The sequence below is a fragment of the Misgurnus anguillicaudatus genome, chromosome 5, assembly GCF_027580225.2.
Source record: "Misgurnus anguillicaudatus chromosome 5, ASM2758022v2, whole genome shotgun sequence".
NCBI lineage: Eukaryota > Metazoa > Chordata > Actinopteri > Cypriniformes > Cobitidae > Misgurnus > Misgurnus anguillicaudatus.
This window is the reverse complement of record NC_073341.2, coordinates 15,928,044-15,948,278: the sequence shown is the minus strand read 5'-3', so window position 1 is coordinate 15,948,278 and position 20,235 is coordinate 15,928,044. Positions and strand designations below refer to the sequence as shown.

Genomic DNA, 20,235 nt, shown 5'->3' with positions numbered 1-20,235 from the left:
ACGGTCTATACAGCAGAATAAATAAACTAGGTATATCAGCATAATATTAGTTTTTTTAACAATTACTGTATTTATTGTTCACTGGCAGTTTCTATAAAAGGTTTTACTGGATGGATGTGTGGATAATGGACGCACGTGCCAGAGTCCTGCAACGGGTCGGGTACCCGCGGGTACCCGCATAAAAGTGTCTCCAACGGGTGGATTGTGACATTCCTAAAATTCACGGGCGAGGCCGCGGGCGGATAATTAACTCCGCGCGGGCGGGTAGTAGTGCAAATGAAAATATGTGCAAAATTTGTATGTCTAAGGATGTGCACACCAAACTTTGAAACACGGCTGTTTTTTCAGCCAAGCGCTTGTGAGCTGTGATACTTAAGCTGTGAGCCGGTTGGTTGTTGTGATACTTGTCCCGCCCTTCCTCCACTGTGATTGGACGGCCGTGTGACAACTGACAACTGACATTGACGAGCGGAGCATTTCACCCAAACTTTAATCTCTTTCAACTCTCGACGCTCAGCGCCGAGTGCGGAAAAACCGCTGACCGCCGGCTTAATTACCATTACACGCGGAACATATGACATTTGACCCATCACGTCACCACCACTACAACAGTGTGCGACCAGTTTGTTGATTCTTCTCGTAGCCTAGTTGGAGCGAGCGTTGCAGGACTCTGGCATAAAGTTTTGCTGTTGATAGCCGGAAGCTGAACATCTTCTCTTAGAAAGCATTTCGAGACGAGACTTAGGAGCACAGCAGGGGTTGTGTAGGTAGGTTGTTCTTTTTCTTGTTTTTTTATTAATATGTCTATTTCTGTATAGTTATCAGGTTCCATTTGTGCCGATAGGCTACTTAAATGGCACAAAACAGAGCGCACTTTAGCCTGTTTCATTAGCCTATTCATGACGCTGTTGTGATGTTGAGAGAGGTACGAGATAAAAAATAAAGCAATTTAATTGGAATGAATTTAGCGTGTGTGATTTATGCGGGTACGGGTCGGGTAACGGGCCAAATATTAACGGGTCCGGGCGGGTGCGGATTTAATTTTGATATTATCACGGGTGACGGGTCGGATCTGGTGCTGAACTTTGCAGGTACGGACAGACACGGGTCTCCAAAAATGGACCCGTGCAGGACTCTGGCACGTGCGCCACACATTCTGCTCTTGTGCGTGTATTATGGTTAAAACAAATGTTTTGTAGAGAATTACTGTGTTTGTATCAGCTAATTTGGCAACCTCTAACTGCACAAATTATGCCGGTCTTCCTGGATTTCATAATAAACATTAAAAAGCCACACTCGTGTCCCTCACAAAATTAGCTTTAGTGGCTCACCGGAAGTCTTACACAAAGGATGGAGGTGCCCACATTTACGTCAAAAATAAGGTGGATAGGGCGCATCCATTCGCAATCCATTTTCACACATTTTGTTTGTTTTTAAATCTAAATCTTTCTGAATCAAAAAAACTTTATATTTTTGAAAGCAAAATTCAAAATGTGGTCTTTTTGCAAAACCACCACAAAGAGAAAAAAGGTGCAAGGTCACAGTCAGACCATCTTTGTTATTTTCTCCCGAATAAGAATTTCTTCAGAATTTCTGCACTGTCGGACAAAGAAATGCAAGTGGAAATCCGTCTATTCTGCAGCTACAAGAGACAGATGCTGCTCTTTAACAAAGGATAAGAGAGAAAAGGAGACTGCTGGTGCAAATGGAGTATAGACATGCATGAAAAACGGCTGAGGGATTTAATTCAGTTCCAGATGAGAAAGATCCTCAGCCCCCTAAGAAGAGACCAAAAGAGAGAGTAAGAGGGATTAACAGGGAGCAATGGAGGCAGCACACAGTGCGCTCGGGGTAAAACTGAGTCATCCACCATCATCTCAGGGACAGAATGTACCATCTCTCTTCACATTAAAGGTGAGGTGCTCTGATGCTCTCATTAATGTGTCACCAGTACACAATATACTACATATCAGATGCGCTAACACATAACGGTTGCTTTGGTGTAGTGGCTATAGATCTTCAGGCTAGACAACTTATTAACTTGATGCAAATAAAAACTGTGAGTTGCAGAAACTGAGAGTCCTCCATTATGTTACAGTCCAGATAGTTGTGTCCCATTCGGCTGATGAATAGTAAATATCTTCTGCAAAATCTAAATTAGATGTAAGCTCATACAAATTTATAGTATGATAACAAATGGACTCTACCTCAGTCAGGACTATTATGTGAAATGCTTATATTTATTGACTATTTGAGCAGATGCCGGTTTTGTCGTTATCTGTTCTGTATGAATTCCCCAAACCATCAAAGCAACTGTTAAAACCAACACAATCACATTACAACATAAGACCTTTCTGTCAGTGACAATAAAAGATCTGTTGTGCTGTGCTGATCAGTCTAAGGTCAGACTCAAAATCTTTACTGGTACACACGATGCCATAGAAGAACCCTGTGCCATACTAATTTCAACACTTTTTCAAGGTCACCATCATCTCTTATTTGAATCTTTAGATAAAACATAATAAATTCTTAAACTGCTTATTTGAGGTTGGCCATAAACATAGCAGACACTGTAAACAGACCTCACAAGCTTTTGAGGCTGACGTACATCCTCCTACCAGGAGATCAATATTTTACAGGAGAAACTGAGGGTTTGTGTTGTATATCTTTTCTTAAGATAAACAATGTCGAATGCCACTACAGTATATTTCACAATCCAGATTCACACAATGAGCTGTGCTTGTACTGTAAGTATTGCACATACTTACGTTTTAGACATTACTGTACCAAATCAAAATCTGAAATAAATGGAAGCTGTGAAAAGCAGAAAGTGTGCTGCCATCTCTCAGAGCAAACTGCATTCAATGAGTGAGACAAACCAACTATTACCAAAAAAACATCACGGAATTCATCAAATGATAGTACTTACCAATGTTTGTGTTGTTGTTTCCCCATCTAAAATGATCACACTTCCTGATTGATGTCTTTGAGGATCTGGCATTTGGTAAGTGATATTAAACAAGACTAATATTGTAGGATGAAAAGTGCAAGGTACTTTGTTTGGTTTACAAAAAAAATGTTAGGTTTAAAAGGGATAGTTCACCCAAAAATTACAACTCTGTCATCATTTACTTGCCCTCAAGTTGTATTAAACCTGTATAAATGACTTTGTTCTGCTGATCACAGATGAAGATATTTACAGTACGCAGGAGCACCATTAACTTCCATAGTAGGAAAAAATACTCAATGGCCAAAAATAAGTCAGTAGGAAAAATTAAGTCAATGGTGCTCTAAAACTCAAAACATCTTCCTTTGTGTTAAGCAGAATAAAGATTATACAGGTTTAAAACAACATGAAGGTGAGTAAATGATGACAGAATGTTAATTGTAGGTAAACTATGTCCATAATACAGTATTTTATGAAAAATAACCCAGTGGAAAAAAATCCCCAGTGCTGGGTTAAAAATGACCCAGTGCAAGGGGGGTTAAAAATGACCCAGTGCAGAGGGGTTAAAAATATCCATTGCAGGGGGGTTAAAAATAACCCAATGCCGGGTTAAGAATTACCCAGTGTTGGGGGATTAAAAATGACCCAGTGCAGGGGGGTTAAAAATGACCCAGTGCAGGGGGATTAAAATTTACCCATTGCAGGGGGGTTACAAATGACCCATTGTAGGAGGGTTACAAATGACCCATTGCTGGGTTAAAAAATGACCCAATGCTAGGTTAAAATGACCCAATGCTGGGTTAAAAATAACCCAATGCTGGGTTAAAAATGACCCAGTGCAGGGGGGTTAAACATGACCCAGTGCAGGGGGGTTAAAAATGACCCATTGTAGGAGGGTTACAAATGACCCATTGCTGGGTTAAAAAATGACCCAATGCTAGGTTAAAATGACCCAATGCTGGGTTAAAAATAACCCAATGCTGGGTTAAAAATGACCCAGTGCAGGGGGGTTAAACATGACCCAGTGCAGGGGGGTTACAAATGACCCATTGTAGGAGGGTTACAAATGACCCATTGCTGGGTTAAAAAATGACCCAATGCTAGGTTAAAATGACCCAATGCTGGGTTAAAAATAACCCAATGCTGGGTTAAAAATGACCCAGTGCAGGGGGGTTAAAAATGACCCAGTGCAGGGGGGTTAAAAATGACCCATTGCAGGGGGTTACAAATGACCCATTGCAGGGGGGTTACAAATTACCCATTGCTGGGTTAAAAAATTACCCAATGCTGGGTTAAAATGACCCAATGCTGGGGGATTAAAAATGACCCAATGCTGGGGGATTAAAAATGACCCAGTGCAGGGGGGTTAAAAATGACCCAGTGCAGGGGGGTTACAAATGACCCATTGCAGGGGGGTTACAAATGACCCATTGCTGGGTTAAAAAATGACCCAATGCTAGGTTAAAATGACCCAATGCTGGGTTAAAAATAACCCAATGCTGGGTTAAAAATGACCCAAGTGCAGGGGGGTTAAACATGACCCAGTGCAGGGGGGTTAAAAATGACCCATTGCAGGGGGTTACGAATGACCCATTGCAGGGGGGTTACAAATGACCCATTGCTGTGTTAAAAAATAACCCAATGCTGGGTTAAAAAATAACCCAATGCTGGGTTAAAAAATTACCCAATGATGGGTTAAAAATGGCCCAGTGCAGGGGGGTTAAAAATGACCCAGCGCAAAGAGGTTAAAAATGACCCAATTCTGGATTAAAAATGACCCAGTGCTGGGTTAAAAATGACCCAATGTTGGGTTGTTGTTATGCATCCACACTGTAAAAAGTAAAAAGTTGGATGAACTAAAATGACTTCAATTGGTAACACCTCAAAAATGTAAGCTTCTTAAACTTTGATTTTTTTTTACTTAAAGTGTTTTCCACTTGAAACAACTTTTTTGATGGTGTTACCAAATAAAGTAATTTTTAGGCACATTTTTAATCCAACTTTTTACTTTTTGTGGTATAATAACCCAGCAGTTGGGTTAAAACAACCCAGCACTGGGTACATTTTAACCCAGTGGTGTGTTCTGTCCATTATTTACCCAGCATGGGTTAAAAATAACCATGGCATTTAATATGGGCATGGAAATGCATATAAATGCAGTACTGCGTCTATCGTGTATTATGTTGTGCTATCTGTCGTTTTTCTGTGCTTTTCACTGCTTCTATTAAAGGAATAGTCTACTCATTTTCAATATTAAAATATGTTTTTACCTTAACTAAGAATTGTTGATACATCCCTTTATCATCTGTGTGCATGCACGTAAGCGCTGGAGCGCGCTGCGACGCTTCGATAGCATTTAGCTTAGCCCCATTCATTCAATGGTACCATTTAGAGATAAAGTTAGAAGTGACCAAACACATCAACGTTTTTCCTATTTAAGACGAGTAGTTATACGAGCAAGTTTGGTGGAACAAAATAAAACGTAGCGCTTTTCTAAGCGGATTTAAAAGAGGAACTATATTTGATGGCGTAATAGCACTTTTGGGAGTACTTCGACTCGGCGCAGTAACACCCTCCCACTCCCATTATGAGAGTGAGAAGGGGAGCGGACTTTTCAGGCGAGTCGAAGTACTCCCAAAAGCGCCACCACGCCACAAAATATAGCTCCTCTTTTAAATCCGCTTAGAAAAGGGCTACGTTTTATTTTGTACCACCAAACTTGTTCGTATAACTACTCGTCTTAAATAGGAAAAACGTTGATGTGTTTGGTCACTTCTAACTTTATCTCTAAATGGTACCATTGAATGAATGGGGCTAAGCTAAATGCTATTGAAGTGTCGCAGCGCGCTCCAGCGCTTACGTGCACGCACACAGATGATAGAGGGATGTATCAACAATTCTTAGTTAAGGTAAAAACATATTTTAATATTGAAAATGAGTAGACTATTCCTTTAATGTAAAGCTGCTTTGAAACAATTAACTTTTGTGAAAAGTGCTATATAAATAAAATTGAATTGAACTGAATTGAACTGTTCGCTTCAAGACCAAAATGAATGTGAACATGCTACTACCATTGAGGTTACAACTTATTGTATTTACTCATCTGTACTTATTCTTGCCTCTGTTTTCTACATGTGTCACTTAATAGCTTCTGGTCTCCTCTCTGTTCTCACCCTAAAATGGCTTCCCAGGCACCTGCCAGAGACATCTGGCCAAAACAACTTAACAAAAGCATCCATCAAGGGCAAATACATCAGCAGGATTACAGGATGAAACATAAAAAAATGTGGCATTAGGAAAATGTTCTTATATAATGCGTTGGTCTTTTGCAGTGACATAATACTCACTATCCTTAAACAATTACATAAGAACTACATCCCTCTGACCCTCGAAACACACCTACCCCATAAACGTACATTGCCATAAGCTGTTATTTAAAGTGTCACCTGCTATAAATATAACTGTGTCATATCAGGTAACATATACTGTAATATAGGTTATATATGTTTAATGCTGCATGTTTCTGTGCAGACTGTGTCTAGTGCAGGCAATAATGTTGCTTGTCTTTCACTTGATATTGACAAATTGATGCTCCTGGGAGCTTTTTGATCAGACTAATTAATGGACATGATCACAGTCCATTATACACACACATATACAACCTCAAAACACTGCATGCTGATTGGTTGAGAGCTGTGATGTTGACTTCTGTGTTAATTAATTAAATACATAATTATGGTTTCTGACATATTACGTATTGGTGAAAAATGTACAGAATTTAAGTGAAAACCCAGCTAAAGTCATTTTTGTGATCTACTTTGTTTTACCTAAAAATCATCATACATAATGTAAAGAACATTCAAAAATATAACCTTAATATCTTTAATATTGACAGAGTAAAATTATTGAAATTAATGTTTCAAAATCAAACTTTGATGCTACTAATAGCCTAGACTTCACAGACAGGGCTGCATATGTTTTGTATAAAGATGGAGTACAGTATTGTTATGGATATGACATTATCTGTTTTTACTTACAGTGATAGTAATACTGTCCTATCGTAATGATGTGGTATATAATTATTGCTCAACATGTACAATTATTCACTATCACAAAATTCAAGTGTTTATACGGTATGCGTCTGTGTTTTTGAGCATGTTAGGTTGTGTCAAAGCTCCAGACTTTCCTAATTTAAGGTGGTCCTGTTGTGATTTAATATCCTCTTGTGTCTGTGGCTGCTAAAACAGGTCTGTGCCATCTGGCCTGATGTTCACTTGACATGAGACCCTATGACAAGGACAAACCTCTCTCTCTCTCTCTCTCTCTCTCTCTCTCTCTCATTCTCTCTCTCTCTCGCACACTCACACTCTCTCTCTCTCTCTCTGTCACACACACACATTGCAAGGTTAACAATCTCTACAGTATAAAACATTAAGACAGAAATATTTAAATGCCTTTGTTTTAATCCTACACTGAAAAAAAATATTCATTGAATTTAATCAATTTATTTAAGCTACATTTAAACAAACGTTTTATATTTTATTTCACTTTACTAATCTTGTTTGTTTAAATGTAGCTTAAATAAATTGATTGCAACCACCTACCTTAAAAAATTTTATTAAATTCAATGAATAATTTTTTTCTAGTTGCTGGTGCTTAATGATATAATGTGGACATGGTGGTGTATATTTAGTAAAAATATTAAGAGACATAAAACAAAACATGTTGGGAAAATATATGTCTTAATATAACTAACGCCTAGTCCTGGATTAATCTAAACCCTGTCTGGGAAACCGCCCTTTTCAGTTTAGCTTGGAAAAAATCTGTATTTTTGTTAATAGACTACCCAGTCTCACAAAATTATGTACCCATAGTCACGTAATTTTTTGATTATTTTTCGTGATACTGTAACGAATATACGCGGTTTTTCGTGATCGTATCGTGATGTGTCATTGTCACCTATTGGTTACTCAATTGCTTTTTCCTATTTTCAAACCATTTTCGCTTCGGTTTAGGGTTAGATTTGGTGTTTGCATTAGAATGTCACTTGAAGTATTGGTTTATAAAAAAAAATCAGATTTATTTTTTATATTATTATATTATTTATTTTTTTTTTTTATAATATTATTTTTTTAAAGGCACACCATGGAACTTTTTGGCATCTAGCTAGGGGGTGCTAGACATGTATTTTTCACGTTTAGCGCCCCTAGAGGCCACAAGCGCCGCAGCACTGTCACAAAGGAAAAGAAGACAACTCTTCAGATCACAAATTGTGCCTTCCAGCATGTCATGTGTCATATAATATAATTTCATGGGATTTATATTCATCAAACATCAAAAATATCCCATAGCTCACGTTTACAAGCCAGTTGTAACGGTGGTTGCTTGGTTAAAGTTTATATTTAAAAAAAATATTGCCCTAAAGGGGAATCGAACCCCGATCGCTGTGTCGTAGGTCAAAGACACTACCACGGCGCCACAATGTCACGTGATATAAGTATCTCTCTAAACTCTCCAAGTAGCCTCCAGTAAAATTCACTTAAAAAATAGTGTTCTAGACCAGACAGGACTTATATATGCAAGCATTATAACATTACTTACTAGTCCAAAAGCATGAGGGCCTAGTCAGCATCGGTCAAAAACCCCTCCTCCTTCTTTAGTTCACACCAGCGAGCGAACGCTGGCCCAATATAATTGATCCTCGTCCTTCTTTGTATTCTGTCACTCTCCCCTTTTCTCTTTCTGGTCTCCTCCGACAAAACCTTGGGTTTCTTTTTCTTAGCTGGTGCTTCAGCCATGACAAAAACATCAGGAAACGAAATAGTTGCGGTCTCACGTCCGAATTTGAGGAAGTGGAGGAAGTGACGTATGCCGTAAAGCAGATTTTTGTAGTTTTTTCTTTTGTGCTCGGGTTACTACCCGAAACCCCAAGTTTAAAAGTACGAGTAAAAGCGATACAAACCCCATCAGGCTATGGTGGACATGTCATGCAACCTATTTTAAGTCGATGTACCATCACAAGGGTCTTGAAAATAGGTTGAAAAACTTCAAAGTGTCACTTTAATTTTAAAACATTGTCGCCTGGTGTTAGGGTTAGAGTTGGGTTTGGGTAAGGATGTCATTTTATGTAAATCTAACCCTAAACCGAAGCAAAAATGATAAGAAATTAGGACAAAACAGTTGAGTAACCAATATGTGACAATGACACAAAAACAGAAATTCGTGATACGATCACCAAAAAATGCGGAAATCAAAAAATTACGTGACTATAGGTACGTTATTTAGTGTGACTGGGCTGTAATAGATGGTATTTGAAATCCACAATGCTAAAGTTCTATCAACTTGGAGATCAAATTAAAGACAAGATATCACCATCTTTGACATAGATAACAATCAGTGTCTGTATTATTAACTATTAGTCATGTGGAGGTGTGATATAGCTGGGAGGTCCTGCTGTCTCTGAAGTCAATCAACAATCAATTTCCCTCTGCCTATCATCTCGTTTCTATCCTAATCCAGTTCAGCCTTCGTGACTGCTAACAAATATCAAAGACCATTAGTGCCATATCTCAATTTAACATCTTAAAGCTCATCAACCAATAAAAGGTCAAGAATGTTTTGGCTTGTCATGCTACTCATTATAACAAACAAAAAGCTGCTGAAACACATAACTGATAATGACACTTAAGGGACGATGATATATTTATCAAACTCAGCAGTTCACGGGAGGACTCAGCACTTCAAATACCTCAGCTTTAGGTGTTAACTGGACACATATGGCACCTCTTAATTGATGGATCATAAGGCTGCCAACAGTCGAAGTGAGGAAATAACATTTCGTTTTTATGCTTTTTTCTCAGAAGAGAACACAAAGTAATATGAAGGTATCTAATTGTGGTAGACATTCAAAAAAAATGCTTGGTTATTTTAAACCCATCATTGGGTCAAAAAGGATGAACCTAGCCTGTTGCGTTGTAAAAATGTATGAGTGTATGACTTATCTCTCTCATGAGTGTTTGTTTTGTTTGTTTATTTATGTTTTAAATCCATTTCAGCATTTAAGGGTATATTAGTGGCAAGAACGAGTTCATCTACACACAAGTTAATACATAAACAAGTCAGGGAAGGACCAATTTTTATCTCCAATTCACCTAACCTGTATGTTTTCGGACTGTGGGAGGGAATCAGAGTACGAACGAGTAAACCCACGCTGACACGGAGAACATGTCAAATCCACACAGAAAGACCTCACAATACAGCCGAGACTCAAACCACGGACCTTTCTTGCTGTGAGGCAACAGTGCCACCGACTGAGCCAATCATAAGTGTTAACACATTGATCTTCATGACGAAACACACATACAGTAGACATATGGCTTGAAACAATTTTCTTCCTATTTTACTTTCAAATTACTATAAAAATCACATTTAGATAGCTTTCTTAAAGGAAAGGTATGTAACTAATTTCAATGTCAAAATATTTATCATGTCATAGTTTAAGAAGCTGTGACACATAAATAATAAGCAAAATGCTCAGTTTGTTTGAGGGGTCTGACATCTTAGGGTGATAGTGTACCAGTATTCTAATTTTAAATATATACTTCTTAAGGGATCTCATCTACATCTCATTTAGACAACAGAAACTAGTTGTAATTTCCCCTGTACACTAAAAAAAAAAAACTTGTAAAATTTACTTAAAAAAATCCTCGTAACAATTTGCACTAAAAATTATACTGCTTTTTTATAAGTAAAACTTACCTACTAAAATCAAATAAAATGTCATTAAAATTGCATGATAAAACATATGTTAAATAATTAATTAAATGTTACTTAATTATTTTATTTAGAATTTAGATTTATTTTAATCGTTTAGGTAAAGTCTATTAGGTTTTTTTTTTAAATTGAAGCATTGTTGTCCTAGTAATATTAAATAAATCGTATTTTCTGTTTGTTATTTTCTTTAACATATTCCTATGGACCTAGTTATTTTTAGCGTTATAAATGGCATTATAACACAAAATTCATGACTGACAACAAGTCAGTCATTGAATAAACTTGATTCGGAACAGAAACGCACACAAACTGTGTTTCTGACATGCATTATCAGCACTGTGGAGAGAATTACAATACAATGTTCTGAACAGGGTTCATGTAAAGAAACACTGATCACCTGAACGGTGACTTCACAAAATTATTATTTACAACAAAACAATATTAATAATATAAGAGCTTAAACCTTTATGACATTTTGCTAACAAATATTTAAGTAGTTAAAGTTCTTATCAGTTCTTATTCTGTGATAAAGCTTAAAAAATAAATATTCAGCCGCAAAGAATTGTGGGTATTCCTTACAACATGTGCAAATAAATGTAAGTAAATTTTACTTAGATTTTTTAGTTTAATGGATTTAATATTTTTAAGTAAAATGAACTAAGATAAGCTAAAGTTTTTGATTAAAATTTACTTAATTATTTTAGGACTTTGTGCAGTGACTATAAAACAGTTAAATAATACAAGAAAATATCTAATAAGACTTACTATTCCCACACAGTTCATTTTTTACATTAATTAATTGTCTATTTATCATCATTTTACTTAGGAAAATCTAGTTCTCAATAAATGTTAATATTATTATGTAGAAATTATGAGAGTTAATCTAATAAATATTACTACACCAAAAAGTTCGTTTTTTCAGTGTAAGTGTTTCTGAGTACAAGATAATTATAGATAAAGAGACCAATGAATTACACAGAACTAAAACTATACTACACTGAAAACCATCTGCAATAGTAAATAATAGTGTGTACAGAATGGTTGCATTTTATGATATAATCTAAAACCCACAAAGTAAGTAAATAAGTTGTATGTATGTACACTCTTAATAAATGCTGGGTTATTTTCAACCCAGCATTGATTTAAAAAGACGCAGTCAATGAGTTAAAATAACCAAGAAACTGTTTATATTTGACAAAACATGCGTTAAAACCAAAGTTGCCAAGTCCACTTATAATACGTGACTTTGGGCTATTTTGGCAAGTCGAGTTAAAAAATCATGTGTTGCGTTTTTTTGGGCTTATTTAAAAAAAAATAAGGTTGCTTGTTAGGAAAATCAGTTTTCTTTACATTCATGGTTCCCGTTTTCGCAATATCCAATGCATTGATTGACACCATCTGCTCACAGCTATTGCTGTGGCGTAATTCGTAAAAACATCCCACCTGATCCTCCCCCTTCTCCCCCTCTTTAAAAAAAAGTCATGTTCACCATGCAGGTAGTGTGCTCGCGAGAGGAGACAGCTGAGGAGATGATGGACAGTGCAGGGGAGGCGAGGGATGACCTTTTTGTAAGGTAAATATGTCATTTTTACAATGTTTTTGTGATGTATGAATATGTAATGTATAAAACAAGTAGTCTTATACTAATACTAAAAGTAGATACATATGGTTCAAATTAATTTTATTAAGCTAAATATGTTACAGCTCCCATTAATGCTTGTCTTTTCCTCCTTGTTTTTCCCTCTTTTCCATCTCTCCAATCCTATCAGAGATATGGATAGTTAGAAGATTTTGCTAATAACTTGATTTTCCTTTTCTTATAAAGGAGAGGTTTCAGTTTAATATATTGCAAGCTCATTTATTAATAAAAATAATAATTCATTACATTTATATAGCGCTTTTCTGAAGCACTCAAAGCGCTTTAAGGGGGAATCATCTCAACCACCACCAATTTGCAGCATCCACCTGGATGATGCGACGGCAGCCATATTGCACCAGAACGCCCACCACACACCAGCTTATTAGTGAAAAGGAGACAATATCGGCAATTAGTATGGGGATGATTAGTAGGCCAACGCAAGTTTGGCCAGGATGCCGGGGCACACCCCTACTCTTTTTCGAAAGAAAGACATACTGGGATTTTAAACATCCACAGAGAGTCAGGACCTCGGTTTAACGTCTCATCCGAAGGACGTGCCTTTTGTGTCCCCGTTACTATACTGGGGTGTTAGGACCCACACAGACCACAGGGTGAGCACCCTCTTCTGGTCTCACTGACACCTCTACCAGCAGCAACCTGGTTTTCCCAAAAGATCTCCCATCCAGATACTGACCAGGCTCAACCCTACTTAGCTTCAGTGGGCAAGCTGTTTTGGGCTACAGGGTGATATGGCTGCTGGGCTGCTATTGGTAATAAATAATATTATAATTTTGGGCTTGTTTTTGAAGCTGTAGTTGCTTATTTGTCACGCAACTGTGGTTAAAACAACACAGTAATTTAGGTTGAAACAACCCATCATTGTCAGGTTTGTTTCCTTTTTGGGTTGAAAATAACCCAGAGTGTATATATGTGTATATGCATGCATGCATGCATGCATGAATGAATGAATGAATGTGTATATACATAAATGAAAGGAGATTCTTCTGTCTTCAGATTCAGTTTAATTAGCTGATGTCCTGACAGAGAATGACAGAAAACATGCCAAGACAGTTAGAGGAAAGCCTCACCAAGCATGAATTCAATGGGCAAATAGGCATTAAACAGCACCGCAGTACTGTCTCTACCCCCTGATGGGAGGAAGAGCGAGATGTAGAGAAAAAATTCAGGGCAGCATTAGACTTTGAAGGCAGCAAAGCAGAGAGAGGGTGAAAGAGAGAGAGAGAGAGAAAGAGAGAGAGAGACCGTTTGAGAAGAAGCACAAGCTACAATGCAGCAGTCTGCAGTAAGAGTCCTGTGGTGACAAAGGCCACAGAAGACCCTCACATTCACAATAATGTGAAACAGAATGTGAACACTGATTGGTCAGGGTTGATTCAGAACCATGGACAGCGTCACTGATCCCAGCACAATGTGTGTTGAGTTCAGCACGTTGGACAGAGACAGAACCACTGCAATCTCATTATGACGCGTATAAACTAAAACAATGCATTTGATGAAGAAACTTGTGCCACATTGGCTCAACAGATGCTGTTTTGTATTTATTACCCAAGATATTTCATTTCAGTTTTTCTGCTGTACTGCAGGAGGCTGATAAGAATGCATTAATTGAGAGAGGTCAGGTCTCTCTCTCTCTCTCTCTCTCTCTCTCTGTAGCTGTAACTATGCTGGCCACAAAGCTCTTAGACATTCGAGGGTTAAAGACATAAAATGCATAGAAGGATCTGCTTTTACTAAAATGTTCCAATTATTTAAATTACCCCCAAAGAGACACAGGGTATCAAATCCATTGCCTGTTAAAACCAGGAATAAAAATGCTGGGGGATGCATGAAGACTCGGGGGGACTTAGTCCAAGGAGTGAATTTCAAGGTGGAACCATGTTCCATTTTAAAATGTTTCAATCTTTCATCTACATAATAGCCTCCAAACGCTAAGGAAATTGATTTTTAAAAAATGTAAAATATGTTCCCATAGTGAATCCCAGCCATTTCCACCACTGGTTAAACTAAATAAGATTATGCAATACACACAGACAGACACACGGACACTGCAAATGAGACAGACAAGCAGAAAGGGTTGATGCGAGTAGGTTGTCCCCTAAGGAGGTGACGATGTTGCATAAACGCACACACACACTGCTGTCTGTACTTCCTCAGACAGACACAGAAAGCATTATAATTCTCCTCACAGCAACCTTGCAGCACGAGCTTGAGCCAAAGCTGCAAACACACACACACACACACGGACACACACACACAAGGATTCCCAACCGTATCATTCCTCTGAATCTACCCTGCATGTGCGTCTATCTAGCAAACACATACACGCTCGCAAATACACGAAAGCATTCATGAGATTATGATTATACCAGAATATTCACGCTCATATTTTGACAGCGATCTCTCACACACATTCTCATGCATCATTCTTTGGTGCATGATTGCTCTTCATTTACCTTCCTCCAGATGACACACACACACACTTATCACCGGTACCATTTTTAGTGGCCGGTATATTAAAAAATTGATTTGCTCATCCTGCACATCCACACACATACTTGCTGATCAAATCACTCACCCTGACTGTTGGGTCCCCCATCACCTTCTTCACATTCAGTGAGATTGTTAAGCATTTTGGAAGACACAGCACAGATCCTCAGCTAATGCTAGCACAGCTGGGATTCCACCAGCGTATGCGTGTACCGGTGATGAACAGCCTCGCGCAGGCACGCTCACGCACAGATGGAGATAGCTTGTGGTTCTCTGCCGCTCTCCTCTCAAGAAAAGAAGTAGCGGTGCTTCGCTTCGGCAGTCTTCTCTTGACGTTTGCTGCCTTGCGTATGGACTCTCTCTCTCTCTCTCTCTCTCTCTCTCTCTCTCTCTCTCTCTAGAAGGAGGGGTTGGGGGCAGAAAAAGGCTGCAGGGACATAAATGATGGAATGCTTAAGAGTACGTTTTTTTCTCCCGCGCACATGTCATCTCTCCCTCTCAGTTACAGTGTCACAGCCTGTCCGTGCCACGGCAATGTGTAGACCTGAGGGATTATTCTTGCTTGCTCAATTTATTGTCAATTCTCACTGTATTTTCATGTCATCACCATCTCAAGCTGCATTGGAGGGTTGGGGGTGATAGGAAGCAAAGCAAATTAAAAGAGGTTTCATTCTCAAGTAGTTTTTCCTGGCCTCAATTTAGAAATGTAACATGTATTTACATTTATTTAAAGAAAATGTGAGCACCACTTGTTTGTTGCAAAACATGCCATATTGTGGTTTTAAGTGCATTGATATGTGGTTGCTAGGTTGTTCTGGTTGGTTGCTAAGTAGTTGCTGGTGTGTTATGGATGTTTGACAGGTGGTTGCCTACTGGCCTAGGTCAACATTATTTTATGTCTAGATAAGACATACAGTGAGGAAAATAAGATTTGAACACCCTGCTATTTTGCAAGTTTTCATACTCAGAAATCATGGAGGGGTCTGAAATTGTCATCGTAGGTGCATGTCCACTGTGAGAGACATAATCTAAAAAAATCCAGAAATCACAATGTATGATTTTTTAACTATTTATTTGTATGATACAGCTGCAAATAAGTATTTGAACACCTGAGAAAGTTAATATTTGGAATTACAGAGGTCAAACATTTCCTGTAGTTTTTCACCAAGTTTGCACACACTGCAGGAGGGATTTTGGCCCACTCCTCCACACAGACCTTCTCTAGATCAGTCAGGTTTCTGGCTTGTCGCTGAGAAACACAGAGTTTGAGCTCCCTCCAAAGATTCTCTATTGGGTTTAGGTCTGGAGACTGGCTAGGCAACGCCAGAACCTTGATATGCTTCTTACAGCGCCACCCCTTGGTTATCCTGAATGTGTGCTTCGGGTCATTGTCATGTTTGAAGACCCAGTCTCGACCCATCTTCAATGCTCTAACTGAGGGAAGGAGGTTGTTTGCCAAAATCTCACAATACATGGCCCCGGTCATCCTCTCCTTAATACAATGCAGTCACCCTGTCCCATGTGCAGAAAAACACCCCCAAAGCATGATGCTACCACCCCCATGCTTTACAGTAGGGATGGTGTTCTTGGGATACCAAAAAAAAGTTCTGACCACCACATGAATTTCTCCCATGACTCTTCTGGATCATCCAAATGGTCATTGGCAAACTTAAGACGGGCCTGGACATGTGCTGGTTTAAGCAGGGGAACCTTCCGTGCCATGCATGATTTCAAACCATGACGTCTTAGTGTGTTACCAACAGTAACCTTGGAAACGGTGGTCCCAACTCTTTTCAGGTCAGTGACCTGCTCCTCCCGTGTAGTTCTAGGCTGATTTCTCACCTTTCTTAGAATCATTGAGACCCCACAAGGTGAGATATTGCATGGAGCTCCAGTCCGAGAGAGATTGACAGTCATGTTTAGCTTCTTCCATTTTCTAATGATTGCTCCAACAGTGGACCTTTTTTCACCAAGCTGCTTGGCAATTTCCCCGTAGCCCTTTCCAGCCTTGTGGAGGTGTACAATTTTGTCTTTAGTGTCTTTAGACAGCTCTTTTGTCTTGGCCATGTTAGTAGTTGTATTCTTACTGATTGTATGTGGTGGACAGGTGTCTTTATGCAGCTAACGACCTCAAACAGGTGCATCTAATTTAGGATAATAAATGCAGTTTTTAAGGCAGACTAACAGGTCTTTGAGGATCAGAATTCTAGCTGAAAGACAGGTGTTCAAATACTTATTTGCAGCTGTATCCCACAAATAAACAGTTAAAAAATCATAAATTGGGATTCTTTTTTAGATTATGTCTCTCACAGTGGACATGCACCTACGATGACAATTTCAGACCCCTCCATGATTTCTAAGTGGGAGAACTTGCAAAACAGCATGGTGTTCAAATACTTATTTCCTCACTCTATTGTAGTTCTTTGCCCTCTTTCAAATGTCATTCACGAGTCTTCTCTTTCAAACTAACAACATATGTTCACTCTGGGTTATTTTCAACCCAGCGTTGCATCAAAAGGGGACAAACCCAACCGTTATGTTAAATTAGCCCAGAAAATGTTTATATTTGACCCAACAGTGAATTTTAGGTTATAACCCAGCGGGCTCAGTTCAACAATTTTTGACCCAATGCTGGATTAAAAATAACCCAGTGTTTATTTTAGATGATCCACAAAATGGTATGCTGGTGTCTCCTACAACAGTGCTTTGGTCAAGCTTAGATTCAACCTTTCAGCAGCTAGTGAACAACAGTTACCAGCATAAGAATTTTGCCAGCAGGTTTAGAAAAATGTGTTTGACATTAAACCACAAGGGAGCATCTGATACTCAACTCCACTCCAGACCAATGAATCAAATACCTCAAAGTTTCTTAATGTTCCTGTATGTTATCAAATAATGATGAGCTACAACCTATGTATAAGAAACGACTGCCAGAGGCTTTTACAAGCCGTGTATCAGGCTACAGATTGTGAAACGCTTGTGAGATTAAGTGATGTGGAAATCCTTCTCTCTGCTGTCTTTTACAGACACTTTCTATTTGACCTCCGAGTTAAACTCCACTGAGCCTGCCTTGCTGAGAGCTTTCTATAAATACAGTGAATAAATTAAAGGTATGGTAAAATCTTTTCTTTTATTTAAACCTTTTTGAAAAGTGCAGAAGGATGGTGAGGAAGGGCACACAAGAATAAAGAACACATAAGTGGTTGAGTACATGTATGCTGGAATGCACTTACAGATCTGTAGAGACATGGTGATGGTGGGAGAATCTGGCAGGGGGAAAAGAAGAACATGTGAGACTGATAAAACCAAGAGATTAAGAGGAGTGTGAAGCTTCAAAACAAGATAAAGTGAAGCATATGGATATAGGACTTCAGAACAAACTTAAAAAAGTTCAATAAAAATATACAGTATAACTCTGGTGTGTCACCGTGTATGTGTATTCAGAAGGCTTTTAAAACTTAAGACAATAGACTTCGAGATTATATTGGAAAATTTATTTAGACCTTAAAATGTTAACCGAGTAAGAGAATGTAATGAAGTAAAATTCTAAAGAAAATTTTAAAAACTCAAGACATCTACATTTAATATAAAGAACGATCCAAAAATGTAATTTTTATATTTTCCCCTTAAAATTAAATTATTGCTTTTTATAATTTAACCTTTCCCTTTATCTCTGCTCTAAACAATATTTTTGTTTTAGTTGAATTCTAATGAAAAAACTAAGCTAGTTTTTAATGTTGAAATGATATTGAAATTGTTATGCTGACAATTTAGAATGAAAATCAAGCAATGCTTCCAGGCAGTAATTTCAGTCAAGAAAGACTAAAAAGTCATATCTACTTGAATGGGGAAAGACAGATATCTCTAAACTCATGAGCTAAAATCACAATTAAAGTCGCCATGAAACGGAAGTAGCGATTGTCTTTTTATCCCAGTGGTGATGCATATCCGAGTGAAACCGGCTTCTGAAATGAAATAAGGCTGGGCTGGACTTGAATTCGTCCATCGAGAACTGATTGGATAGTTTGAAGTTGCGTCTTGTTGCTAATCGATGTGATCTTTTCACAGACCCCGCCCACCTGCCATACCATATGACCGGAAGTAAAAAGAGATGGTTTTGATCAGGGGAGGAGGATTATGAGAGCACATTAATTTTTCAAAAAAAGAATGAAGCTCACAGATAAGTCATTTGTAAAAAAAACAATACAACAATATTCCAAAACAAATTACAGTTTTTCATTTTAATTTCATGGCGACTTTAAACAACATATTTCTGACCAACAATTAATCCTGACATCAACGCGCATAACGTTTGTTTCTTAAGCTCAAACTGCGCTAAAAACACTTTATTCTAAGTCTTTTTAGTAACTGTGCAGGCGCACAGGTTGGCAAGCACCTCAAGACTCTGTATAAAGCCCCTCACCCAGAAAATCATCAGTCTTTATCGATTAATGATTGGTTCTTTTAAACGGAAGGCGGGACATCCATTGCCAGAGCAGCCATATTGAGTGTTGCTTTGTTTTCCTATACCAGTGCTCAATCTTGTTATAACCAATATATTTGGCTATACTGTAAGTGTACTTATTAAACTGTTAGTTCTATTTCTTGCTTCTGATTGGTCAATAGCTGTGTTTTACAGTAAATCACTGCTCAGCACCCTTAGCAACATAAACATTTTAAACATTCTGTTCACAGTCGGTCAGGGAGTATTTTTTCAAGCTGAAGGAAGACTTTTAGTGATTTTATTGTATAAAAATTGCGCTGTTCAAATTCTCATTAATGCAATTATCTAATCAACCAATCACATGGCAGCTGCTTCAATGCATTTAAGGGTGTGGTCCTGGTCAAGACAATCTCCTGAACTCCAAACTGAATGTCAGAATGGGAAAGAAAGGTGATTAAAGCAGGCCGGTCCAGTATGTGACAGTCCTGTGGGTGAAAATGCCTTGTTGATGCTAAAGTTCAGAGGAGAATGGGCCGACTGTCTGACTGACAGAAGAGCAACTTTGACTAAAATAACTGCTCGTTACAACCAAGGTATGCAGCAAAGCATTTGTGAAGCCAAAATACGCACAACCTTGAGGCGGATGGGCTACAACAGCAGAAGACCCCACCGGGTACCACTCATCTCCACTATAAATAGGAAAAAGAGGCTACAATTTGCTCACCAAAATTGGACAGTTGAAGACTGGAAAAATGTTGCCTGGTCTGATGAGTCTCGATTTCTGTTGAGACATTCGGATGGTAGAGTCAGAATTTGGCGTAAACAGAATGAGAACATGGATCTGTCATGCCGTGTTACCACTGTGAAGGCTGGTCGTGGTGGTGTAATGGTGTGGGGGATGTTTTCTTGGCACGCTTTAGGCCC

General features: G+C 38.4%; 1 protein-coding gene across 4 annotated transcripts in view; it reads right to left on the bottom strand.

Annotated features, from left to right (window-relative positions):
• The window catches only part of slc12a5b (solute carrier family 12 member 5b), a 110,860-nt gene that overhangs the window by 60,954 nt on the left and 29,671 nt on the right, over positions 1–20,235 (bottom strand). Inside the window, exon 1 of one of the 4 annotated variants that reach the window (XM_055167593.2) lies at positions 14,956–15,262. The exons of 1 other annotated variant lie outside the window; for it this stretch is intronic. In XM_055167593.2, the coding sequence (XP_055023568.2) occupies positions 14,956–15,010 (55 nt within the window). In that variant the 5' untranslated portion in view covers positions 15,011–15,262. Of the gene's footprint in view, positions 1–14,955; positions 15,263–20,235 lie in introns of those variants that run through there. 2 more of the 4 variants (XM_055167591.2, XM_055167590.2) reach the window with 2 other exon arrangements.